At 48.3% G+C, this 27,072-nt stretch overlaps 1 protein-coding gene and 1 long non-coding RNA gene across 8 annotated transcripts in view; one reads left to right on the top strand and one right to left on the bottom strand.

Annotated features, from left to right (window-relative positions):
- Positions 1 to 24,390, bottom strand: part of MEIS1 (Meis homeobox 1) — a 108,476-nt gene extending 84,086 nt beyond the window's left edge. For 2 of the 7 annotated variants that reach the window (XM_061356234.1, XM_061356239.1), the window contains exons 1-6: positions 24,201 to 24,390; positions 20,384 to 20,610; positions 18,594 to 18,735; positions 18,043 to 18,093; positions 17,159 to 17,209; positions 15,613 to 15,759 (exon numbers count right to left, since the gene is read on the bottom strand). In XM_061356234.1, the coding sequence (XP_061212218.1) occupies positions 15,613 to 15,759; positions 17,159 to 17,209; positions 18,043 to 18,093; positions 18,594 to 18,735; positions 20,384 to 20,610; positions 24,201 to 24,251 (669 nt within the window). In that variant the 5' untranslated portion in view covers positions 24,252 to 24,390. Of the gene's footprint in view, positions 1 to 15,612; positions 15,760 to 17,158; positions 17,210 to 18,042; positions 18,094 to 18,593; positions 18,736 to 20,383; positions 20,611 to 21,981; positions 22,131 to 22,303; positions 23,213 to 23,864; positions 23,888 to 24,200 lie in introns of those variants that run through there. The other 5 variants (XM_061356237.1, XM_061356236.1, XM_061356240.1 and 2 more) reach the window with 5 other exon arrangements.
- A 27-nt stretch (positions 24,391 to 24,417) lies between these two features.
- On the top strand, positions 24,418 to 26,369 carry LOC133213758 (uncharacterized). Its single transcript, XR_009725874.1, has 2 exons — positions 24,418 to 24,551; positions 25,739 to 26,369. It is a non-coding gene; the product is annotated as an uncharacterized LOC133213758 (long non-coding RNA).
- The last annotated feature ends 703 nt before the right edge of the window (positions 26,370 to 27,072 follow it).

The following is a 27,072-nucleotide window of genomic DNA, read 5'->3' as shown; positions in this document are numbered from 1 at the left end:
AAAACCATGGTCCGGCTAGTGACTGATTCGAGTCATGGTCGCATGACTGATTTAAAATAAAAGAGGATTCAGGTGTCCTAATGCTGTACCACTTTAAGGGCAAAAGACCTTCTACAAGGGATGTTTTATCTTATCCCACAGCATTCAAAATACATTTCCTGACTTTTGTTTTGGTTCTGAAGCGTGTTGAGTACTCCGATACAAGCCAGGAAAGAAAAAAAAAAAAAGTAAGAAGAAGAAAAAGGAAAGAAAGAAGGAAAGGAAGCAACAAAAAAAGTCTGTGTATTTAAGTGATCCCAGAAGCACCAATTGGCTTCCATGACCATTACCAGGTGCTTCATCCACTTGGGGGATGTGCTGGGTTGAAAAGCATAATCCCTAGCAGGTACCAGCACAACAGCCCCATCAAAGGGAGGACCACATCTAATGAGGCCTCTGGAGCAGTTATTGACTTGTGTCACAGTGAACATCAAGCCTTAATAAACAAAAAAGCTACAGACAAAATTATATGGTTAATGGCTAAATTGGAGAGTCAATATAAATAACATTACATACACTTATTACGGCAATCCAACAACAGCTGGGCTTTGAGTCAAGTTAACACTAATACACAGCGGGGGAAACCACTGCTTTCTGCTTATGTTAGAGAATAAAACGGATTTTTTTGAGCACCAAGCATGTGGAAAGGCACAGAAAAGAGGTCCTGGTCAAGGAACAAAAGGCTTGACCATAAGTACATAAATAAAAGAAATCACTTTCTATTCCAGGTGATATATCACTTTCTATTACAGCATCTTTTGATATATATCTTCTCAAAAGTTTTGTGAGCACAGCCCTCTTGTGGGCTCATTTGTGTTTGTGTAACAACTGGAGACAGGGAACGGCTAATTCCTTCACCTGTTGGACGAACCTCCGTTCCTCAGGCTATGAGAGAATTGGCTGCAGGTATAATCATTCATCCCCTCACCCTGGAGGAACTAAGCTGATGCCAGCAATTTGTCAACATAATTTGGGATTATTGTTTTATCATATTTTTCTTTTCCTAAATTAAATACTTATTCATTAGGAAAAAAAGTAATGCGTTACGTTTTAAAAGATCTTCAGATTTTTCCCAACTCCTCCCTTTTAAAAACCTTCCCCCAAGCCTCTTGAGGATAGTGACCCACTATGTTAGGAAATACTTATGCTCACTACAGGCAAGAACTTCAAGTGAAAATGAAGTTGTTTCACGAAGGCATTGCATTTGTCTCCTACAAACTTAACCCATCTATTTAGCAAGGACTTACTTTTTGCATAGCTTATCCTTCTGGTTGTTGGCTATACTGATGTCCCCAACCTCGCTTGAGGAAAACATTCAATATGGCTGCTCAATACCTTAAGTATATAATCCATAGTACCGATGCCGAATCTAGAGCTACACAACAGACAGACCTGCTCTTTGCAATCTACAAGCTGTATCCCACTTTACTTCTAGACAGCACGGTTAGGAATAAGCCACAGGTAGTCTGCTTCCCACACAGCATAAAAGAAAGTTTTAAAATGCTTTCCTAATTAGGAAGAAAACCTTGAAAAATACGAACTGGTAAGCAGGACTAAAAATATACTTTGATAATGTTAAAAATATAATGCCATGTATTTCCTAGATTCTACACACAAACGTTGTTTATTACAATCTCTGTCAAGTGCACGCTTTTGAGGACCATAAAATCCACAGTCGTGACTACCTTGATTTTCTGACAGGATCCACTCATGGCTTTGCCATTCGAACATCTCCTTGTAGGGCTAACCGATGCTGCCAGCCAGCAGCCAGTAATCCCACCTCCCAGCCTGGCAAAGCCAAGCAGAGACATCATGTGCATACAACTAAAACTAAGGGAATCAGAATAAATGGTATGTGCAGGAACATCAAAATACTGCAAAACAGTTGCTTTTTGGTGCAAATAACTCTTCCATGATCTGCCCATGCAACATTGATTCAGAGGTGAATTATTTTTAATAGAACATCACCGAAGGCACAAATACCAGGTTCGGATGGGAAAGAGGTGCTCCAAGTCTACAGAAATAAGGTCGCTGAAATGACAGACAGGCAATAACTCTGCCTGCAACTAAGCAGCACAGCAAGGATGACTTGTGCACAGATGGAAACCTTTACAGCATTAGAAGCAGCAGGGTCTGTTGGACCCAAAAGCAGAAGAAATTCTGCATGGAAGTCTCATCTCTGACCTGGATTCCCTTCCTAGCCCCAGAAAAGTCATAAGCTTTCTATCTTTAGTTTCCCCTTATTTTAAATGAGGGTAAAACTCTTCTCTGACTCTTTGCAGTTGCATAGGAAAAATAATACTTAAGCTGTCTCTATGCATGCAACATAGGGACATTTCTGAGACAAATCGATAGAAGGAAATGAGAGTGGGTACCAATGCAAATACCACAGATGATGCAAAAGTGAAAATAAACAGGACTTCTACCACTTATTCTCGTAAGGCCAGGATTTCAGCTGGAGGGACCAGAGGCACAACTAACATTGCACAGTGCAAAGACCATCAAACCAACATCCACCAAAAAATGCTACCTCTCTCCATTAGCCATGCTATTGCAACTCATTGCTGAACCTACCCAAGTTCAGAGAAGGAGCTAACATCTTTGTGCAGCATGAATGTATACCCACATAGATACTTCTAACACAGCAAAGCTTTCCAATCCCCTCTGTACCCTCAGAGCATGAAGGAGAAGAGGGTATGGCAGGGAAAGGAGAGGAAAGGGCCTGAAAGTCCTAAATTCTGGCTGAATGGAAAAGAAAACCATGAGTGTAAAAGGACAGGGTGATAGCGCTTTCCAAAGGAAAAAGAATAATTAGAAGCAGCAAGCATAAACCACAAAAAAACTAAAGGAGAGTAAAACGGAGATCGTCAGACTGGGTGGGACACATAGACAAAAAGGAAGGGGAAAAACCACAGCTTTTCTCTTCCAGGAGGCACCAAAGCCCCATCAGTTCTGCAGAGGAAACACTTTCGGAAAGAAACCCCACTTGTGTGCGTTTGTGTGCATGCTCACTGCTATGCAGAGACAGCCTGGGCTGTGTTCTGCCAGAAGCACAGGCCCATCACTGTCTGCCCATGATGAAATCAAACCTGCTGAGCTTAGGGAACCATCTCCAAAGTCCCTCTACGGGAGACAGGACTTAGAACCACCCAAAACACCTCCACAACAACAAAAGCCAAATCCATTTGCTCAGTTACTCCTCTGGTTTTGCTTCTGGCATTGATGGGTGTTGCATGGGATAGCCGTGATGGACACCCATGAAGCCTGAGCAGCAACGGTCTCATTTTTGATTGATCTTACTCCATTCCTCAATTTTTATCTCAGCTCAACAGTAAACACTGCTTGCCCAGCCAGGTTAACTGAGCCAGCTGATGGTGATGCAGGGTTTTTGTCTCCCACATAACAAACACCAGCTAGTACTTTCTATTTAGAGCAACCCTGCATTGTAAACCTGTCTCCTCCCTTTGATAAGAGCCATATCGCTAGATAGCATTAATCCCCATCCCTTTCTCAACACAAGGAAACACAGCTTCGCAGTCAGGGTAGATAAAATCACTGTTCCACATAGATTTTTTTAAAGCCTAATATCGTGCAGAAACATGCACAAAGTCAGCCCCAAATGACACCGCTACCTCCTGAAGGCTGGTGTTCAAGGCCTTGAGGTGTGTTAATCCTCCTTGGCTCCTACTGAATTTAATAGGAGTATTTTCCACATCTTTCTAGACCAGGAAAAAGGCCTTCAGAGACAAATAAGAGTTTCCTGTTCAATATTTCATGTAATGATTCCTCCAAAGGTGTAAACAGGAAAAATGCCTCACCACTTAGCCAGAAAATGAGCATCTGCCATCCCTTCCTTTTATTGCGTTTACGTGTTAAAAGTCATTTAGAAGAGTACCTGCTAGACACCCAGGTCCGACTGAGACACCACAAGCTGTCAGATGGCTGGCTGAGGTCCTGAACCTGACTTGGACATGCAGATTTGGGGTGAGAGGGAGCCCTCAACTTCTCCCACCTCTCTCCCTTCTCCTCCACCAGGGGCCCAGCAGGCAGCCTTGGCAGGAGTCGGGGTTTCAGAGAGATCTGCATTTCATCCTGAATATCTGAGGGCAGGCAAACAGCAAGTCTTTACTTATAGCAAACCCCAGATCTTTAAGTGTTCTCCTTACAGATTTTGGGGGTAGCATCTCCTGGGAAGACAAAATTAACCCTTTGGGCCATCTGCTTCAAATTTTTTTACATGCACTTCAATGCTGGCTCCAACTTCCAGCATCCCATCAGCCTAACCGGGGCTTCTTGGGGAGAGAAGGCACAAGCACAGCCCTCGCTCTGCCACAGCCATACTTCATTTCAGCTCCGTCACAAGCAAAAACACCCAGCGTATGTCACAACTATCAAATGGTCTTTTAAGCTAACTGACAACAGACGCCATTCAGAGTCAGCGTATTTTGATTACGGCACATTGTTAGCAGGATTCAAGAGCCCGCTCGCCTCGCAGTGGTGTTCAACACCAAAATTAAATTGCAGTATAATTAGGTAAGCTCCAGCTACACCTTTTCATCTGAATGGATCCGATACCTGCACAGGCTGCGCTGGGCATAAAATATGTTCCTGATTATAAAACGTTTGCTTAATCTCAAGGGTGCCGCCTTGTTTTTTAAGGCTCTCTGCAAGTCACGCACTTTGGTACGTGCTGCCCGTTATCTCCAGAAGGCTTAAAACTGGAATCCCCGTGATTCACATTTTCCAACGTTCATGGCCAAACTCTTCCACAGATCAGCTCCTCCACGTTCTACCCTTTCACAACAAGCCCAGTCTACAGCGAGGCAGATGCGGCCGAGTGGCCTGGCTCTGTGAGCCGCATGCCAGCGAGCCAGCGGCCACAAAACACACCGAGCCTGGGCTGCGGAAGCCAGAGGACAGCGAGCTCCAGGGGTGGTTCACCAGGCTGAGGTGGCCGTGGCTCCCCAACGCCTCCACCCGCTCATTGAGGAACACTCATAAGCACGGCTGGCTGCCAGCATCACCCGAAAAAGTTGGACTGCGAGGTCTGTGTGGCCTCGCTGGGCCTCCCAGGGAGGTCTCAGAGTGCCCAGTGAGGCCTGTAGCAGTGTAGGGCTCACGGCATGGCATGGCTCACATGGACCTGTGCCTTGGGATGGGCAGACCTTGGGACCCCACAAATACTTCCGGTCAACCCCACAGCTCTGCTCCTTCTGCAGAAGTTACTGCTGCCACTGCCACTTATTCCATCCAGTGTTTAAGTTTATCCCCTCCCTCCTTTAAATACATTTTTAAAGTGGTAATTACTCAGAAGCCAGCAGGCAGAAGTGGTTAAAACCAAAGCACAAAGCCACCAAAAACAACCTTCAGCCTTTCGATTCAGCATAGTTCTTCCCCAACAAACATTTTGCTTTCCTTATGCTATTTCTTTCAACTATCCACAGAGTGAAATAATTAATTACTTTAACATATCACTTTTTATTCTTATCAATCTCTTATACTCTGCTATCACTATGTGACATATAAATTAAGGTATCAACCCTAGGTATCAACCCTACCTGATTATATGAGAGAAGTAGAAAATCCCAGCTCCTGAGCAACTAATCATCGCACCCCAAAGTATCAGCGACAGACCTGGGAAGAGCATCCACATCTCCCCTCCGGTCTTGTGCCATCAGCAGAGTGGCATTCCCCTCCCCTGCCCCTCCAGCATCACTGTATCAGTTCTCACCTAAAGGATCTCTCAAACACTTGTTACTGTGGACCAAACCCCAGCTCTATGCACACACTTGCATTTAAGGACAAAATTAATCCTCCCTGCACATACTAGTCACGTGCATACCATCACTCCGGCTTTACGGAATAGTAATAAAGAAAGAGATCCCTCACAGGGGTTATACAAATGTAGCAAGAGGCATTCGTACATACCACACTCCTTCTACAAAGCCATGCCACGAAGCACTGCCATGGGCCTTAGGGACATGAGCAAAGCACAACGACGCTCCCCTAGTAGGTGGAAGCCACGCTAGTAAAACTGGCTGGCGCAACAGGGAGGAGGGCCAGGAGTCTCCTGGGGTAACACAGCTGGAAAATCCTCCGGGCAGACAGGGGCAAAGAGGGGAATGAATAGCTCAAGCACAGCAGCCACACTGTGTATGGGCTGTGCCAAGCATCCATGCAAACACCAGGCACCTCTTCCTCAGCATCCCTGCAAAGAGCAGGCAGTGCAGGGAAGCTGCCTGCCACCAATGCACCCGTGTGCTTGAAAGGCTTCTCTCCCCCCAACATTGTCATCCTCCTGCTGCAGTGATGCCCAGTGGCGTCACATAGGCACAGAGCCACTGTTAATGTCAAGCACTGCCCAAAAAAGCCTGCAAGAACACAAGCGAGTGAGAGCACCAAGTTGTGACTTCAAACAGCCTCATGGTGACACAGCTGTACCCATCACTGAAACACCACTGTGTCCAGGATGCAGCAGAGCTACTCTCCCATAACACTGCACAACAGTATGCAAGAGAAGGTTCACAAATTGCAAGCCACAGGGACACTCCCCTCATAAATTATCTGGCCAACTCTACCTACACAAGGTACCTCTGTGGCATAGGGGCAATTGGAGGAGCTCGGGGGCCAAGGCTACCATGGCAGAGCACATCCCTGTGCCTGCACCAAATGGGCCAGGGGGGTCCTCTGCCCTGGCTCAAGCCTAAAACCAAAGTGCCATCTACTGAGTCTCCAGCATTCATGCCCTCCCAGGATTGTTTCTAGCAAGGGGCTGGCCATTTAATCCTTAGCTTACTAATAGAGCCAGGTCTCAGGCGAGCATGCAAGAGCTGCACCTCGTGTTGCTGCCAAGCATCAGCAAGCAGGTGATATCCCACCTGAGACTTGGGACACCTCTGCACACCCCAACCCAACAGAAATGGTAGCATGTGGACAGCCAAGAGAGGGTTCAGGGCTTTCATTTCCACAGATAAACCACAGCTTGCGCTAATGAGACCAAACTCCTTCTGCACCAGGCTTCAGACATTCATTTCTACCATTTCTATTTGCACAGACGGCCGCAGCCCTGCACCCTGGCAAACAGGACAGACAAAGCCGTGGAGTTTTTAATCTGCTCTTCCCCTCCCCTCCCTAGAGCTACACAGCCCTAAATGAAGCTATTTAAAGCCAGCATTAAAAACACCAGCGATGATCTGACCTTCTTGATCACAACAAAACCAGACCAAAACCTTAAGACCAAATGAATGAAAAGAAAATTACAAAGTAAAGTTTGCCTGCCCTGACTGTGTGCCAGCTGAAAGAATCTTAGATTACATCGATGCAGCTTTCCAAATTTTAAATACAATAATTTTCTGTATTAAGGGCCCAGTAACTCTAATGGAGGCATAATTAGGTATTGATGCCATGCCCATATGAGAGAAGCTTGGAAAACTTAAATAAACGGTGAATGGCAGGATTAATACCACAGCTTTTCATTTTGTACAGCTGTTTGAATACAGTACACTGCCTGTGATGGCATCAGCTGTAGCTTTACTCTTGGTCATGTATTCCTGAAGTTAAAAAAGGCAGTTCTTTTAGGCAAATGAAGAATTACCCCTGTTATTGTTGGACGGTTTATTTCAGCAAAGAGTGTCTGGATATATATTTGCTTTATCATAAAAAAAAGAAAAAAGAAAAAAGCCAAAGCTGCAAACAAAATTAGCTGGCCAAATTCAAATCCCAGTGATGTTAATAAGAGAATTTTAATTTACTGCAATGGCCCTTCAGAACGGAGGAGTAAGTAATGCAGTTTTGGAGATGATCTGCCCAAGTGGGAATATCATATAGATGTCTGGAGAGTCCTTGAGAAAACAGCTCACCTCGGCTCTGATTGAAGAGGAAAGACAATACTTTGGTGAAATAGAATTCTGTATTTCTAGGAAAGGCTCCAATAGCAAACTGCTTACTAATGCAAGAAGCCTTGTAAATTTTACTACGAATGGAAGGGGCAACGGCAAGCGTGTGACACGGTGCAGCTCTTGCACACACGGCTTATCCAGTGAAAAGTAAATAAATGGGTTACTTATAAGCTCTAGAAGACACCCAAAAATACCTCTAACAAAAACTCCAGCTCAGTGAATGTCACGCAAGAATATAAAACAGCTTCCAAATATATCTTACCACGATTATTTTCACCAGATAAATTAGTTCTCCTACAAGTTAGTTTTCGATCTTGGCTTTACGGTTGGAAATCTCAGCTGAAAAAAAGTTAATCCAGATTTCCTCACTGTCCTTCAAAGCTGGCTTATCAGTGGACATGGAAGAAACTATCCATGCAGGGAGCGCGTCAGGACAGCAAACCACCATCACAAAACAAAACGCTCAGGTTACTGAGAGGAGGACGGTTACCAGGGGAAGCCTAATGCCATATTCACCTGGGAAATGCAATGCCCAAACCACAGCCTCCTTGGACAGGGTGCGGACAGCCTTACTCACAGCCCAGCTGAGCCCTTGCCTGTGCCACCTCGGCAGAATCCATCCCCCTATCCCTGACACCATAAAGCTTCCCATTTTTTTCCCCTAGGCAGCATTAAAAACAACAAACACCTCTTGAGCTATGGGAGCGAGAGGAGGGCGCAGAGCCCCGGTCGGGGCAATGATGACCGCCAGCGGTTAAGTGCTGCTGCGGAGGTGAATATAGCTAACGAAAAGCTTACTTAAAGCTCACACGGAGCCAGCGCCTGACCGGCCGGACCTCTCCATAGCGGCGGGCATGAGGCCGCCAGGACACTTGGGGAAGACGAATTAACTAAAAGTTAATGTGGATGTTCTCATTCAAAAGAAAAGTGGCCTACTCCAAAGGGGATTAGGCTAAAGTGAACTAAGGCCACTTTACTTCTGAATGAGAGCATCCACACAATAGTGCAATGCACTTTAACTAATGCACTTTAATTTTACACCCAATCAATTTGTCTTACCTCTCCTGAGTGTCCTTGCGTGGACAAACCCACAGATTCATCGAGTTTTTGAGGCCAGGCAGGAACCATTAGATCAGCCTATCTCACTTCCTGCTTGTTATGTGCCATTGCCTTTCACAGTTATCCCCTTATTGATCCCCAAAACTCATGGACAATTAACGTATAACCTCCGAACAGGGGAAAAAAAACCCCATTTATTCAGCGGGGCACCTGGCTGGGATTTGAAGACACTTGTAAAAGAAGAAGACGCTTGCAAAACAAGAAGCCATTGTGACTTTCAGCAGCCTGTCCCGACGCCGGCAAAAGAATGGCCAAATTTGGGCATAAATCCATTTCTTTTCATCCTACCTTCCTTATGCCCCACAAGTTAGCAAGGAAATGGCAGTCTCTGTATTATAACTTTTAATTCTTATTTTTTTTAGCTAATTGCAAACAGGCTCTTTGCTTTCAGGACAAACTCAGAGGGGTTTTTAATTCACCTTGCCAACGTTTAGATTTTCAACATTTGCCCACACGTCTACAATGAATCTCAAACCACCTTTATCCAAAATCCAATAATCCCCAGAAACCACTCACTGCCTGCGCTATCACCTTCTTACGCACAACCCACGTAAGCCTGAAATCTCCCCGTCGCTCTTCACCTCTTAGATACATACACAGAAAATAAATACATAAAGGCAAAACGGCAACAACCAACAAGGCAACTCAATGAACAAGCAGAGGTTATGGGGATCCCTCGTGCCAAGCACCCCCTTCACTAACAGAGACCAGACCCCCTCCACCACCACAGAGGGGCTGAAACTTTCCAGGGATCCCCAGCAGCCCGGAGGACACTGGCCTGCAGGGATTCATGCTCTTAGGATACACCTCCTTTTTTTCCCTTTTCAAGGTATTAAGAGGGAAAAGGCAACCACACTAAACATGCAAAGAAGAGCTGAACCAACTGCCGGCAAGTTGTCTTTATGTCATGTTACAGAATATTAGCAGTGAATTAGATATGGGGCCATTAATCAGGGACAGAAATACTCAAGACAAAACACAAAACGTGCGCTCTGGTAGAGATACCCTCTCCAAATATTGCTATGATTGCAGGGAAAAACATCCAAACATGAGCACTGTTTCCCAGATTTGCCATGCAAGTCAAAGCTCGCTTGGAGCAACGGAGCATCAGGAGAGGAAGGTAACACGCCGAGGACATGAGGTGACACTGCAGCACACCCCAGTCTCTCCTTCTCCCATACAACCCCCCCAAGCAAACAGTTCCAGAACCAGAAACAACCCTCCTCTTTCTTTTCTTAAGTTTGTTTAGATTACACAAGATAGCTCCTAACTGCACGCTCACATGACCAAAAAACCCCAACACAGAAACGCAAAACAAAACAAAACAAAGATTCCCTAATTTAAAGAAGCTGTGCCGGATTTTCGCCGCTTTTTAAAGTGGTATTTATCAGCACGACCTATGCCTACTTATTTTGATTGAGTACAATATAATCTGGGGGGTTTTACCTGCTAATATTGCCCATTCTGGGCTGGAATAACCCTTTCACAGGCAGAGCTGCTCACCTTTACAGCTACCTGTGGGCAAGCGGCCAGGGAAGACTCAAACCCTCAGCCATAAAGGTTAAGCTGAAGGTAAACCTCATTCTTCCACACCTTCCTTGCAAACCTCTAAGTTGTCCCAAAACAACAACCCACGGTCCCTAACGCAAATATGCCGTGAGCTCCCGCTTACGGGAACTCTTTGGGATACGCTCGCAAATGCTTAGGACGAGTTCCAGTGTTACCTGGGGTTTAAACTCAGCCCTGCTAGGTCTGACATTGAAACAGATGCAAAATATTAGGGAATTAAACTATCCTTTACAACAAAACGTAACTTCCGCTTGAGAATCTTTACACGGAAGTTAGGCCTGAGCAGGCAGCTTAAGGAAGGCAGCGAATATTACACCCAGCTGTAAGGACGGCTGCATTCGGGCTGTTGAATGACTTAAATAAAAACAAAACCCGAAACAAACCAGCAAAGATTATTGAACTGAAATTATGAATTAAAGCAAATCTATCCGATCTCATATCTACTTAACAACCGATGTACTTGCTTAAAGAAATGGAGAGCAAAGAAAACCTTATATACCATTTCAGCCATAGTGAACGGGTCCAGAATATAAATTAACATGTCCTATCTTTACATTAAATAGTCTGCCAAACTCGGGCGTGTTAACAGCTCCTAAATATCACAGGAAGAAAAATCACCCGAAACCAAACAAAAACAGGATTCACTGGCTCGAGGTGGCATGAAGTCAGAGGAAGAAAATGAAATTTTGAGTCTTTTAAATGTTATTTTACTGGTCCTCCTCAGAGCCCTGCTTTGCTGTAACTCTTTTATTATGCAGAAATAAATTCTACCTTACACCCTCTGCACCGCATCTATTATTTTCATGCCTGTTCCTACAGTATGGGAGTACATATACAGAGGACATCAATAGTCTTAATTCCCTCCCTTAAAACCATACATGGCTTTACCATGCGAAGAAGCCCCCCAGTAAAACAGTATTTCCCAGTATATTTTTTCCCCCAAGGCATTACTTTTGTATTGGCTGCAGGTTATAGCTAATATATTTGAAGTATTTGGGAAAGTTAGCCCAGACACAGCAGGTCGATCCCCTAAACAACCCCTCCACCTTCAGATATGCTACATATTGCATTCCAGTTTATGATTCTTTCTTCATAAAGAATACATTTTAAGTAATTTCTTCCATTAATAAAAAAAAGCTGCTGTCTGCCTGCATTTTGTTCACAGAAACTCTGCAACTGTGTGCATTAAAAAAAAACATCTATTGCAACATAAATAGAAGTGCTGCTTTATTATATACATATATATATATGATATACTATCACCCAAGAAGGGCCATCTAAAACGCCACAGTTGCAAACATTTAAGACTGTAACAAAAATAACTGAGACTCTAGTATCAGTTTACTATCCTTCAACAATTTCCCTGACAGTGGAGTCAAATAATGTTGAATTATGGACCTTCTTACAGGAAGTCTTATTTCATGTTCATTTTTTGATCATTTCCCTTCTAGTCCCTATAGGAATTTGGCTCTTTGCCGGTTTGCCTTTAAAAGTTTTTGCACATGTAATTGGCTTGTGCATTATTAAGTTACAATTTTTGTCAAGTAATACTACCACGGATTTGCTCAAAGAGTTTATTTACTGTAAGAAAATACTGTTTTGTCCCTATAAAATCTATCTTATGCTGCTAACGTACTTTATTTGGATGTGGTGGCTACTTTATACTGTCCTTTCCTCAGAGGACTTTCTAAAGGCTTTCTGTAGACACGCTCTCATAGGGGAATTTTTAGTCGGGACTAGAGCACCTGGGTGCCAAGGTGATGTGGCTTCAATAAAACAGCCCCATGGTAATAGTTTAGGGTTACCTAAGAAACTTAGCTCCCACTATCTGACTACAGGCAGTCTTTAGGGTTCTTTTCATGGGATGCAGTTTTCCCAGTCGCATCACCCAACAGCTGTGTTTAAAATCTTTCCAGGCTCCGCCAAACATTTGAAAAGTAAAACATGCAAATGTTTGCAAAGCTAATGATTAAAAAAGGTTTATTTTGAAACTTTTGAAGATGGGTGCAATCCTTCAGCTAGGGCCTTTTAAAAGTTCCGGGGCCTGCTTGATCTTGAGTTCAATTATCCCCAGCACCCCCCTTCGCCCCCCAAACTCATCCTTGTACTTCTGGAGCCGTAATGATAAACAACAACTCTGCAGGTCCCACCCTGGCAGGCCTCGGGGTCGTGCCCGTGGGAGAAGGATGCTATTTTAGTGACCTATTGCCACTGAGCTAGTTAAATCACGGAACAATGGTTAGTGTTATGGGGCTTTACTTTGCAAAATCTAGCATTAGTGTCATTGCTTTCCATTAACCGGGGGACTTAAAGGCACTGGCATTGAGGGGCCTATAAGGAAAGGATAAATAAGGGGAAACCAATAAATAACACCCTCCCCCCCAAACTGTTAACTGTAACCTTTACTGCCACAATATAAGAAAATGCAATTAAACCCATAATAAAAGCTTTTACATACTTACTCTTTCCCTACTCTCACGAGCTGCAGAGGGGCAGCCCTCCCTGCCCCTCTCCCACTGCCCGGCCCTGCGCGCCCGCGCTTCCATAAACGCGCACCGCGGAGCGACATCCTCATTAGCCGCCCCACCGACAAGCACTCAACACCTTATTATTTAACCATTAGGGCCCAGATACTGCCGGCCTCGCCGGGGACGGGCTTGGCACCGGACTTTACCTGGGGCGCGGGCGGCCGCGCAAGCCCCAGTATAACTCCCCTTCCTCTACGCGCAACCTCCGCGGCCCCCCTTGAGCCGTTCGCCCTCCCTGCGCCGCCTCATCGACCAGGAGGGTGCGGGAAGCTGAAGGGGACAGGCTCATTTTTGCGCCTTTTCCCTCTGACGGGGAATGCAAAGCCCCGCTCCCCGCGCAGCTTCGTGGATGCGGACAGATAGCGGCAGCGGGGCTGCGCATCCCGCTGCCTGGCGAGGAGCCGGGGCCCCCGGACCCCCCGCCGGTTCCCGCGGCTGGCGCAGGGCCCTTGCAAGCGGGCGGTGCCGAGGCTGAGCCCCGCGGCGGTGCGCAGCCGGACCCGCGCAGCGGGAGAGGGGCCGGCGCCCGGCGCGCAACCTCCGCGCTCCAGGAGAAAAGGGGGGGGGGGGAGGAGGGGAACGACCACACAACACCCCCCACCCCCGACAACCCCAAAACTATAGCTTCATTTCTTTAGCTTTCACTTTAATAAAATAATGATTCGTTGGGAAAATGGGGTATAAATCTTCATTTTGGAGGCAATTAAAGTGTTGATTTCATTCGTGCCCCTGAGCGATTCTTGTAATTTGCTCAAATAGCTTTATGTACCCAGCACTCCAGAGCTTTTAGAAACCCATTTTCTAGTTAGACTTGTTGGATTACAATTTTTATTCAACAGCAGCGAGCCGAGTGTCCCTCAGCTAGACCCCCGCTGCAGGGCTCCCCTCTCTCTAAGGCGCTGCGTGGGGATGCCGGTCTCCCGAGCATCTCCCGCGGCCCAGGAAGCATCTCCCGCGGCCTCGGACCGCCGAGCACCTCCCTGCCGCGCCGCCCTCCGCAGCAAAACGAAGGGGGAGAAAATACCAAAAACCCCTTCCTCTGTGCACATAACCCCCTTTGTAAAAGTTCATGCCTTTCCAAGCCTGCCTCCCCCTGTCACGACACTACCAGCAGCCCGATAGCCTTTGGCAGATAGGAGAAAATAGTTAAGATAGTGCCCACGCTGCAAAGGCAACGCACCTTTCTGTTGGTAATCTCAGAAAATAACTCCTGGTTGACAGTGCTGGAGATAACGGCTGAGGAAACTCCTGTCTGCTTGGCTGCGCCTCGCTTGAACAAAAGGAAACCTCCAGAGTCGGGAGCTGATCACTCCTAAGACTCTATTTACGAAACTGATCATCAAGAAGACATAACTTGAGGGGGTTTTACTCGGGGATTTATCTTTTTTTTAGTGTGTGTTCAGGTCCCCTCTCTCGCAGCCAAAGCGTTGCTACCCCTCGGTTGAGAGAAAGGAAAGCGACTGGGGAAACACTGCAGTTTTACTCAACTCGGGGAAAAAAAAAGCCAAATCTCGGCCACTTCCATCATCCAGGATCTTATTTTAGCTCTGGGCACCTCCTGAATTAGCCCAAAACACTGCCATTTAAAAGGCAAGGATCACAGCCTAAACCCAGTGACCAGACAGACACAGGAGAAGGGGAGAGGGGACAGCCGGGGGTTCGCGAGCCGTTCCCATTTCCCACATTAGCTACAGCCGGCATTAAAGGTTTGAGCCGTCCCAGGCAAAACCTGGACACCATCATAGCTACGCAAGGCTTTCCTGGCTTAGTTTTGGGGTTAAAATATTTTATTTTTTTTTTGAAGAGAGGGTGTGAAAACTTGACTGATCAAGGCAAAGAATTTAAAACCTGGGTCCAGTTCGATTTTCTCCGGGTTTTGTTGGCTTTTTGGGTTTGGGTTTTTTTTTTCTATTAAGTAAAATAAAATGGACGCATTTGCAGCAGGCAGGCGTGCACAAAGCAATGTTCACTGAAGTCTAAAAGCGTTTGGCCAAGGAAAACTGACAAGACGGACTAATGAACCGTAGAGACGGGAGGAAAATAGCCAGTATTTGCTAGATTTCAAACCCTCTCTGTCTTCCCCAGACCACCTATCTCGGATTTTATTCTTATTTTGGGCAACGGCTCCAGCCCTTCCTCTCCTCAGCCACCAAGAAGCCAGCGATTCACAGATACCACTTCCATTATTGCAAAGGGTAAATAAAATAAAGACAAAAATTAAAAGCGACAAGAAACAGGTCGAGTTTGCAGGCGATGCTTTTACAAGCTCATCTCGCCAGGTCGAATCCGGGAGCAAGCCTTAATGAAGCAATAATAGCCACATTATTCAAAAATTTTCATTTCGATGGAAATTTATCTAAAAGGGAGTTAATCATATGCAAATAATAAAAGGAGGCGTAGTGACCCAGCGAGCGATCTGCATACAAATTTCAGCGTGTGCGGCGTTGGGGAGATCATACCTGATCTGTTAGATTTGCTGATCTTGTTATGTCTTCACTGTCCGATTTTGATCCGCCCTCTCTATCGTCTATGACCAAATCGATAGGCATTTTTCCTTTCAAACAGCTAATATACCGGTGGCAGAAATTGTCACATAATTCGTGTACCTACATTATGACAAAGGTTAAAAAAAAGGGGGGGGGGGGAGGGAAGGAGGGGGAAAAAAAAAGGAAAAAAGGAAGAAAATATAATCAGGAATACATAAGTAAAATTGACAAGTGCAACCAGTCTCCCCCCTTCACCCCTGTGACATCAAAAGTCCTAAACAGGGGAAACACACTGCAATTATCCCCCTGAGACCTCTAGACGCATCCAGAATTAGGAATAACTTTCTTTTCTCGCAAAATAGAGATATCCCAGAAAATTGACAGTGACAAGATGATTCACAGGCTACAACATATTCAACACCCGTGTTAAATTCATCTGCTCCCGGAGCTGTGGCCATTAGAGAGGTGACCTGCATGGGTGACATTTAAGGTAAACTATTTAATTTCATCCAGTTATTTCACCATAAACCCTTTCCAATGGGGTATGAGGACAGGAAAAAGGATTTAACAAAAAAAAGAATAAAGAAAAAATCCCGATGCACTGGGCTGAAATACATCACAGGCATTCACGCCTTGAAATCCCCAGCCGCTCTAATAGAATCGTACCTGAGCCACCTCTATTAATGGGCAGATTTGAACACATTTCAGGTAGACGGAGAACAACCTGCCAGTTATGGTTAGATAAAGTGGCTGAGGCTCCCGAGAAACTTTTCAACTATTTAAAAACCTCTCAAAATGTTTATTTTTAGGAGAAAGGGAATTCTCTTCTAGGCCAGCTATCAATGACACGTAAAAAATCCTCAGGAAACCAGAGCACACTCCCAATTTAATGTGAGCTCGGATGACACCGCCTTCTTAGAAATTAGCATTCTCCCTCCTAAGAATTCCAAAATAGCTAGGAAAAAAAAACCCCTCTGCATTTAGGCTGCAATCTCTTTCTTCTGCTCGGAGGTGTACAATATTCCCAGGAACAAGAGACAGACACAACTATCAACTCTGCTTTGTCTCTGCAAAATGTTACAGGACAATCCGCGCCCTGAGCCTGACCTGCAGATGGCTCTTAAAAAAAAAAGAAATCATAAATTCTCCATTCCAAGTGACTGCGACCAAAGCCTCTTCCCCACCACCACCAGTTCAATAAAATCATTTTATTATTTTTTTCTTAAATCACGATTTCAGGGGCTTGGCTGAAACAACCATTTCGAGTCTCATCTGCAGCACCACAGACCTGCAACTATTTATACAAAGCCAGTAAAGTATTACAATGAACACAAGGCCTGGGCGTTCGAGAGCCCGGGTTTAGAGGCTGAAATTGTAATTAAACTGCGAAGAGAAATGGACGCCAAGATTGGTCTTGACACTAATTACCAGAAAGAAAGACATTTATGCAAATTTACCAGAAGCCTGAACTTCAGCAGTACTGAAACAGGGGAGGAAGAAAGAGAAAGACAAAAATTACCTTCTCTAATTCCAACAGATGAAACCTTAATACTTGTATGGCTTGAATCATCTGCAAAGATACAAACAACACGAGTATTTATCTCATTCCTGGATTTGGGGACATTCCCCACAGCCGCCCCTGCCGCACTTTGTAGCTTGACTTTTCTCTAGTAGTAAATAAAAAGTTGTTTTGATTTATGGCAATAACACTAAAACTTAATAGCGGTGGCTTTGTGCACTGTTTAACGAGAAGCGATCTAGAGTTAACTTAAAAAAGAGGGGAAAAAACCTATTGCAATGAAGCAACTAAATTATACGGATCATAAACATTTCCTTGAAAGAAAACCCAACATCCTCTAAACACCATCTCTGGCTCTGCGCTCTGCTAAAGCGGGAGCAAGGCTCCTACAGAGGAGGCACGATATTTGTTTATCTTGAAGGGAAATAAAGAAAGAGAGAAAAGACCTCATTTTCGGCGAGTTATCCAAGGGTGCATCTCCAGCCACAGCCATCCTCGATGCTTCCCATCGAGCTGCCTAAAAGGTGCGTGGAGGGGCTGGCTACAGCATGGATAAATCCACGCTCCTCTTGGGCTGGCGAGCTCACCATCAAGCCCGAAAGCTCCCCTTCGGATGGGGCTTTCTTTATCTAGATCCTTATGGGTTCTTTTTTTTCACTTCCATGCAATTCCTGCACCGTATTTACTTGTAATTATAAAAATCACCATCATCATCATAATTAAAGGAAAAATAAAGATCCACGTGAGAAATCGTCAATTTAGCACCACCAAAACCACCTCTCCAGATGACACAGAAGTTAAAAAAAAAATAAAAAATAAATGGGAAGGGAAGGGAGGGTGGTGGGGTGGGGGTGGGGAGAGGAAGAAGTAGTGTTAACTCTTACCAAGTTATCCAGTTCAGGATTAGAGGAAAAGAGGGGTTTCTCTGCTCGTATCTAAATATAAGAAAGGGGAGGAAAAGGGGGGGGGGGGAAATAATAATAAAAAAGATTTGAAATATGGAAGCAGAGAAAGCAGACGTTATTATTTCTTGCTTCATTACACTGTCGGGTCCATTATGTAACCTTCCGTGCAAAGCCCTGACTGCTGGGTTTTTAGTACATCAGCCAAACACTTGAGCAAGTGAATCAAACACACCGAAAAAGGACCTCCGGAGCTTCCCCGGCCGAGCCCCGGCCCGGCGGGAGCCGCGCAGCAGAGCTCCCGGCCGGGCACTGCCCGCTCCCACCAGCTCGTTTCGTTAGGGAAGGGGTAAATGCCGTGATTTCCCCGTATTTTTTTGGTTTGCTTGGGTTGTTTTCTTTCTGCCTCTTGCAGTAAGAGAGGGGGGAGGGGGAAACGCGCATCTTTATCTCAACACAGACTTGTTTTTCTCGTTACGATTCCTTTTTTTTTTTTTTCCCCTCTTACACTGTTTCAACCCGTTTTTGCTGACCTGTTTGGCGAACACTGCTATGTCTTCATTGAAAGACTCAGAGGAGCAAACATCGCCTCCCGCTACCCCGGGCTCCCTGGGTGTGCATGTAGCTAATTCACATTTCTCAAAAATCAGTGCTAAAAGAGGGAACAGGGGGTGTCTGAAAGAAAATACAATAGTCACACACACAGAGGGGGGGGGACACAAAAAAAAAGATCATAACGAAACAAAAAAGTAAGACCAAAGACAACAATAGTTAGTCCCGCAGCAGTGTGCGTAGGGAGGGGGACACCCACCAAAGGGGCTCCGCTCCTCCCCGCCGCCGCCTCCCGGCCCCTTCCCGCAGCCACCCGGCCGGGAGCCCCGCAGCTCCCCGGCCTGTCCGCGTTTCTCTGGCCGCAGATATTGTTAATAAAACCCTAGGACAAGCCAAGAATAAAACCCAAGCCGGTTCCAGCAGCCATTTTGAATTAACTTTCCTTGTCTTTAGGGGGAAAAATAATATAATAATAAATTTAAACCTCTGGACATACACTTCTGCCTTTCATGCTTTTAATTCCCATTTTCCTGCTGGAGGACTTGCTGGGAGAGACGGGAGGGAAAAGACCCAGAAAACCAGAAAAAGAAACAACCCTCATCCAAATCAGAAAAATAAACAAGCCCCTATACCCATGCACCCACCCTATTAACACCCAGCTCCACACAAGCCGACCCACCGGCAGGTGCTGGCCAGCCGGGCTGCCTGCTCCTCTGCCTGCTGCCTGCCGCCTGCCTCTCCCTCTGCCTTGCCGGCCCCGCTGCCTGCCCCTCTGCCTGCTGCCTCCCGCAGGGAACCAGGTGCTTTTGGGCTCTCCCAGCTTTAAAAGCCTCCCCAGGAGAAAGGCTGCGTGTGCATCTGGTTCCCTCGGCCGTTTAATAATTTAAATAAATAAATAAGCGTGGGCGCACACACACATATATATGTATATTTATAACAGGGAGCTCAGTTTTTTGTCCCAGACAGCTTCATACTTGTTTTTTGGAGGGTACCGTTTTAAGCAGTCCTACAGATTTCTGATATAAACCGATAAAGAAACTGAACGATGTGATTTGTTTTTCCCCTCCCCTTTCTGCTCACTGTTTTGAGAGCGATTTTAAAAGGCTCTTAAACTTCCCTTCAAACTCAAGACGGGCAGATTCATTTTAAAGGCATCTGCCGCCCAGTGTAACCCATCAGCTCCCATCGCAACGGCCTAGAAACCGCTTTGCAAGTTGCCGCATTGAGAAGTATTCAATGCTGTCGGGTGGAAAAAAAAAAAGTTTTAAAAAGAGAAAAAAATAAAAGAAAAATTAAAAAGGCAAAAGTTTAGAGGAGCGTCTCTGGAGTTTTCTCCTTCATAGCACAAGGAGAGACAAACAAAGTGGAAAGTTGGGCGAAGTGCTCCAAACTCTCCCTACTCCCGAACTCCTTGCAGAGATTTAGCACCCGGCGCAGGTTGTGCCCTGGGAATACTATTTTCCTCCTCTCCCTTCTCTTCCTCCTCCCCGCGGTGAAGCTTGCTGCCCATCCAGCGAGATCCGGCTCCTATTTTAGGGATCCCTCCCACTGCTACCCATGCGAGGGGCACCCCAGCACTCTCTCCCCTCTCTTAAATACTATTACTACTAATAAAGAACATGGGCCTTTTCAGCGCGGCGCTCCCTTCACCCTACCGCCCTTCAACCCCATCATCCCCATCCCGCGCGGAAGCAGCCCGCCTCGCACCCCCCGTCCGCGTTCTCCCCGGCCCATCCCGCGCAGGTTGCGCGGAGCCTTGCGCGGCACCTACCCGTAGATGGCATCTTTATCTCTCTTGAGGGCGTCGTTGACGGAGGCGCCCATGGCGGGGGGCATGGCGTTGGCGTGCGCGGCGTGCGGGTACTGGTGAGAGTGGAGCGGCGGCCCGTGGTTGAGGTGGTGGACGGGCTGCATGGGGCGGGCGCCGTGGGGGTCCCCGTACATGGTGGTGGGGATGCCCACCCCCTCCATGCCGCCGTAGTGGGGCAGCTCGTCGTACTGCGGGGCACAGAGAACGGACAGGCATCAGGGGGGGCGGGCAGCACCCCGGCAGCAGAACCGGCCGCCGGGTCCCCGTCCTCCTCCGCCCACCGGGAGAAGCCGCTTCCCCCCGGGGTGCGCCCGGGCTCCGCGCCGCCGGTTCTTCCTTCCCCCCCGCTCCACCGCCCCGCTCCCGGTGCAACCGCCGGCCCCGGCGAGGGAAACGCCGCCCCGGGGAGCACCGGGGCCGGAGCAGCTCAGCCCAGCACGGCCCAAGCTCCTCCGAGCCTGGGGCGGAGGAGAAATAATCATAATAAATAATAAATGACTTTCAAAGGGGGGGGGGGGGGGAATTCCCCATCCCCAAACTTCTCAAACCCTCCTCGGGAATAGAAACGGCTCACGGAGCCCGAGCTTCCCTCCGCTAAACTTTTCCCGCTGATAAGAAGTCAGGTACCTAACCCGGCGAGGATGCGGAAAGTTCAGCAGCGGTAAAAAAAAAAAAAAAAAAGGAGGGAAAAAAAAAAATAATAATTAAAATTTTAAAAAGTAGCTATTTTGGGTTTTTTTTCAGCAATTCCGAGAGAAGACACTTTTAAAGCCGAAAGGCTGGAAACGTTTGCCTGGGCTCTCGGGATTTTGGGAATGCCTTTTTTTTTTTTTTTTTTTTAAGGGAAAAAAAAAAAGTTTTCTTTGTTAAAGATTAAGGAGTAAAAGCGAACGCGGTTCCCAGGCAGCGGGGGAAACGGCCACTTTTCATCTATTAAAAGCGAAGGTGTGAATAAACACTTTTAAAGATCCCTGACACTTGCTTGGACCGAGAGAGTAAAAGGCAAGTTGTCAGCAGAGGAACTTTCTTTCCCAGCCAGCACTCGGAGGGGTGGCAGGCAAATGAGGCAAGAAAACTTCTTTGCAGGGCTTTTCCCCTTCCCCAAATCCCCGCTCACCCGGCTCCGGCTGATTTATTTTTTACACAAAACTTCAATTTAGGAGGTTGTTGGAAGCAAAAACCAGGAGATCGCACCCAAAATGGAAACAACAATACACAGGGCACTGCATGCTGCTAACCTCCAATTCAAATTAAAGTGAATTTCTTTTTTAAAAGAGTTTTTTTCCTTTGCCCATTGCACTGCACCTTTTGTGAGTGAATGTATAAAAAAGGGGGGGAAAGGGAAGAATAAAAGAAAAAAAAATAGAGAAAAAAAGTTGTGCTTACTCCTAGCTAGAAGTTCTGCTCTGAAAGTGCAGCGGTATCATCACCAACACAGCAAAATGCTCAGAGACATGCACACATTCAAATATTTCAAGCACTGGTGACTTTAAAAAAGACATTGGTAGGACTAGAGCTACAAAACCAACAAATACAGAGGCTCGGACATATTCACTTACATGCCTGCATGTCATTAATGTATAGAAAAGCTTGCCTTTTCCCTGAGAGATCCGGGGTGGGGAGTAAAAGAATCAAGTAAATATCAATATATACAGGTTTTAAGCCTACAAGTACAACTGATAAATCCTCCCGCTCCAGGACACCGCTTTGTGCCCCTGCTCCACAGAGGAGGGGGGTGGGGGGGGGGAAGGGGGGGAAGGAAAAAAGTAAAAAAGAAATTAAAAAAGAAAAAAAAAAGAAGAAACTTTTCTCGCAGCGTCTCTGTCAGCCACGTTTCAATATTATTTCACATTTGAAATCCATTTTTTTGTTAATACGTACCCTTTGCGCCATCGGCCTGCTTGCTCCCTTCCTACTTCAACTTCTAATATATCCTCTTTAAGGCCAGTGTGAAAAGAAAGAAACGCGAAGTTCCCCCCCCCCTCAGCCCCCCCCAAAAATGCAAAAATCCCTTAGCGTCGCCAGCAATGGAAGCAATCGAGTAAAATCTTCGGCTTGCTGGATCTCAGCGAAGCGATACGGTAACTCAGCATTAAAAAAGGAGGCAGAAAAAAAAATAGAAGAAGGAAAAAAAAAAAATCAACTCTCCCTCCTTCCTTCCTTCTTTTTTCTTTCTTTCTTTCCTCTCTCCCTGTCTCTCCCTCTTACTCTCCCTCTCGTTTCCAAGACAGCAGCGGGGCGAAAGCAAATATCCTTTCCCCAAATCAGGTTTTTTTTTTTTCCTCTCTTTCCTTTTTTTTTTTTTTTTTTTTTTTTTTAAAGTGCCCCTCAAACCCAACTACCAAGTCTCATGGCTTTTTGCCACTCCGGCTGTCAATCACAGGCGAGGTTGTCAAGGTGGTGAATGACTGATGATGATCCGCTGCGTGTGCTCCCACCGCGCAGGACACCTCAAATGTTAAAATTTTCGAGCGCGCTCACCCAAAAGGAAAAAGAAGGAAAAAAAAAAGAAAAAAGAAAAAATATATATATAAAAAAGAAAAATTTATAAAAAATAAAAAAAGATTAAAAATCGAGGAGGGAGGAAGAGAAGGAGGAAGAGGAGGGGGAAAAATTAAAAATTAAAAAGGCTCGCTAAACGCGCCGGCTCTCCTTTTATTATGGTTATTATGATGATGATGATGATGATGGGGGGGTTTTTTTCGCTCCTCCTCGGATCGCTCCTAATTCCTCGCCGGCGCCGGCTCGCTCTGCCCCTGCGCGGCCGCCGGGCGCGGCTGGCGGAGGCGGGCCGGGTGCGGGCGCGGGTGCCGGGCGGAGCGCCGCGCCGTGCCGTGCCGTACCGTGCCGTGCGGGGCGGGCGCGGGAGGAAGGGCAGCGGGGAGAGGAGGGGAAGGGGGGGAAAGGGGGAAGGGGGGAGGCGCGGCGCTGCCGCCGCGGGCCGCGCGCTGCCGGGCGTCCGCCGCCGCCGCCACCGCCGCGGCGAGCGCAGCGCAGCGCCGGGCTGGAGCAGACTGCGGGAACCCGGAAGTAGTGGTGGCCATAACAGGTCGCGTCTTACACAATGCGCTGGGCGGCAGCAACTCCGCCACCGGCGCAGGGGGGCGCGCCGCCCGCCCCGCGCCCGCGCAGCGACGCGCCCCCGCCCCGACGGGGAGAGGGGGGTGGTGGTGGAGGATACACCGCCCCCTCCCGGCCCTGCCCTCCTCGCCCCCCCCCCCTCCCCGCCCCAGCCGGTGTGTGCACCCCCCGCACGGGTGGGTGTGGGGGCTCTCCCGGCCCCTTTGTCTGACGGCGCCGCCGCCCCGCTCCGCGCCCGCGCAGCGCCCCGGGGCCGCGCCGCTGCCCGCCCCTCGCTCCCCCTCCTGCCTTCTCCCTCCTCCCCCCCCACCCCCTCCTTCCCCGGCGGCTCCCCCCGCGGCCGCCGGCCGAGTGAGCTCACCCGGCCCCCGGCCGCCGCCGCCGCGCCGCCGCCGACCAATCAGCGCCGCGCCGCCCCGCGCCGCGCCCCCATTGGTCCGGGCGGGAAGCGGGGCTCGGACCGGCGCGCCGCGGGGAGGGCGGGGGGGGTGCCCCGGTTCGATCACCCCCCCCCCCAACGCCCGTCCCTACCGGCTCCGCGGCCGCGCTGCCCTACGCGGGGAGCGCCCCCACCGCTCCGGCGTCCTCCGTCCGCGTAGCCGCTGTCCGCTCCCGTCCGAAAGCACAGCCATCCCTCCCCGCCGTCCCGGAGCGGAGAGCTCGCCGTGTCCCTTCCTCCCTCTCTCCCTTCCCGTACCTGCGCGGAGCCCCGGCCGGGCGCTGAAGGGGAGCGCTGCCCTGGCCCCATCGCACCCCCTACCCCGGGAGGGGAGGTGGGGAACAGGCCGCCCGATAGCCTGGTACAGCGGTTCCCGAGTGAGCTCCTCGGGATGGGGGGGAGTGGCAGGGGGTTTGCTCCGGTCAAATCCCCGAGGCAGGGGAAGCTGCTCCGCTGCCGGGGAGCCAGGGGTGGCGGCAGCGGCTTGGCCCCCGCCGCCACGTCTCAAACTTCAGAGAAACCCGTTTTGATTTCCCCGTACTTCCCTACCGCCCCCCTTTCCGCTAGGACCGGCCTTTTATCCCGGCGAGAGAAATAAAGACCTCTCAGGTAAGAGCCGATTTCACCCACTACCCCGCACCCGCCCCGCGCGTCCGTGGCGGGAGCTGAGCCACGGCCGTGGGGCTGATCTCTGCACTGATTTACCCGGGGACCAGCGCTCGGTCCCGGTTCCCATCTCACAGGTCCCTTGCGGGGACTCTGAGCTCCCGAAGACGCGCTGCTCTCCTCTCTCATCCCCTTCTTCCCTCTCCCATCCCCTCCTCCTTTCCCCCCTAAGAAAAAAATATCCAGCAAAACCCCTTAAAAATAAAAGATCAACCCCTTTCCCAGCGTCTCCACCAGGCCTTTATAAGATTAATTCCGCGCAACCCAGCCTAAAACACTTTTACAATGTAATTACAGGCGTACAAATTGTTTGCCCAAACCTCATTCTGGATAAGGGTTTTACAATTAGCAAACAGTTATTGCTCTCGGGGCTGGCTGCGAGGAACCGCGCTGCGCGCCTCTCCGCTCGCGAGGTGCGGGCCATAAAGGAGGGGAAAAAAAGGAAAAAAGGGGGGGAAATGGCCTAATTTAAGCAGCAATTAATCACCTATTAAAGGGGGGGTTGGGGAGTAAACGGACAGTTCTGCGTTGTCTCGGTAAGCTCCTGCGGCAGCGGCGGCAGCACCCACGCAGCATCTCGCCCGCTGCCGCCTCTTTATTTCTTCTATTTTTTTGGCCAAAACTTGCTGTTTTGCAGGGATCTACTGACGCTTCCCGCTGGAAAGGGAGAGGGAGGGAAAAAGCAAATTAGGGATAAGGGAAAAATCAAAAAGTCAAGAGCGAGGGGGGTTGGTGGTGCCCGGGCCGGGCAGCGGCCTCACTGCGGAGCGCTGAGCGGTGATGCACGGGCCCGGCTGTCCCCCCCCTCTACCCGACCCCCAGAGCCTTTTGCTAAGGGGTGCACTGAGCTGAAGCACAAAAATAAAGGCGTCTGGAGAGCAAGGGAGCCTCCTCCACGAGGTGGAATCTGGGTCCATTTGCTTATCGGATAATAAATGAGGCTTTTAATCAGGCTGAATTTCCCAGCTTAAGGAAAGAATTAGTCATACCTAGGAACAATCAAATGTTTTCTAGCTGGCTTCCCTGCCACCTTCCTACCAGGGATTTGTGGTGAGGAGGGGGGTGTGTGTGGAATTAGCATCCAAGTGTGCTCTTTCACCATTAATATTGAAATTTGAAAACTGAAATAGGAACAACCAGAAGAGACAAACAAACAAGAAACCACAGAAGAAAGCGTTTGAAAGGCGGCCGAGAGATAATCCAGGAATGCTACAGATAAGGGGGCAGAGGGGAGGCGATACGTGCGGAGATACCCGAAAAGTCAGAGCCTGATGAAACGCTTGGAAGAGGAATGGGGAAGAAAAGAAAGAAAACAAACCCCAATCCTGTTTAAAGACCTATTAAAGGATAGACCCAAGTGGGGGAATGATAGTAAAAGGAGGGGAACTGCTGGGGATTTAGGGGAGCAGATGAAGCGCAGCGCCCGGACTGTTGACCCACTGTGGCTCCAGACAACCGGGCCGGGCGGGGGATGCGGCCCGGGGTCACCCACCGCCTGCAGCCAGCGCCGCTCGGTCCCGGAGGCCGCCTGAAGTCCGGGGCGGGCCATCCCGGACCGGCGGAGCGGTCCGCGAAGGAAAGGGGGGGCTCCTCGCTCCCCCCTACCTCCCCACTACCGGCCCTGGCATTTGCAGAAGTTATGGGGGTCTTTGATTAATTAAATAGAGGGCTTCATAAAATATTCCCAATAAAATTTACGGTTGTCTTAAAACTTTCTAAACACCGCTATAAATTTCTTTAATAAAATTAACTGGGAAATGAGTTACTGGCCGGGATTTTTGTCACTTCGACTTCTCCGGCGGCGGGAGGGAAGGCACCCGGACACAAAAGGAGCCTTTCAGGGACAGCACCGCCGGCGGCTGCCGGGATGCCCCCACGGTGGCACCTCAGGAGTAGCCCGGGCCAGGCAGCGCAGAGCCGGCCCCAGCCCCTGACTGCCGGCGCCCTCCCATTTCCCGCTATAGTTGGACCATTTCGGCCTAAACCTCCCGAACAACCCCCGAGCCCGGCAGCACGAAAGTGCTGGCGTGAGGTTTTTGTATTTAACTTTTGTATCCCACGATCTAAATTAATTGGGATTAATCTGGAAGCGCTGCTCCGCTCCGGTGTCCGCTCCGATACGTGCCCTTAGCTCAGTTGCCCGCCGCATTCCTTTACTCCCTGCCTATGCCATGTTTTCTCCCTTTGCTATTGATATTATTAGACTTCTCGTTGAATTAAATAATAATAATAATAATAAAATTGCGGGGTAAAACTCTGCCTGATTAATTAAAAGGAAGAAAAAAAGCTACTCGGCTGTTTTGCACCCGAAGGATTGAGCTGTTGTGCCGTCTACTGGGGGACGGAGAAACTACACTCAGAAACACCTTCAAACTTTTTAGGGGAGAAAATTACAGTTTTAGGCAATTTGGAGGGGCCGGAGGCGCCAAAATTCTCTGCAGAAGGGAAAAAAAAAGCGACCCCG

Source organism: Neopsephotus bourkii, unplaced genomic scaffold, assembly GCF_033783945.1.
Source record: "Neopsephotus bourkii isolate Nb327-2 ecotype Australia unplaced genomic scaffold, CSIRO-AGI_Nbou_v1 NB_845, whole genome shotgun sequence".
NCBI classification, from domain to species: Eukaryota; Metazoa; Chordata; class Aves; order Psittaciformes; family Psittacidae; genus Neopsephotus; species Neopsephotus bourkii.
Note: the sequence above shows the minus strand (reverse complement) of the source record. Positions and strands in the feature narration are given on the sequence as shown.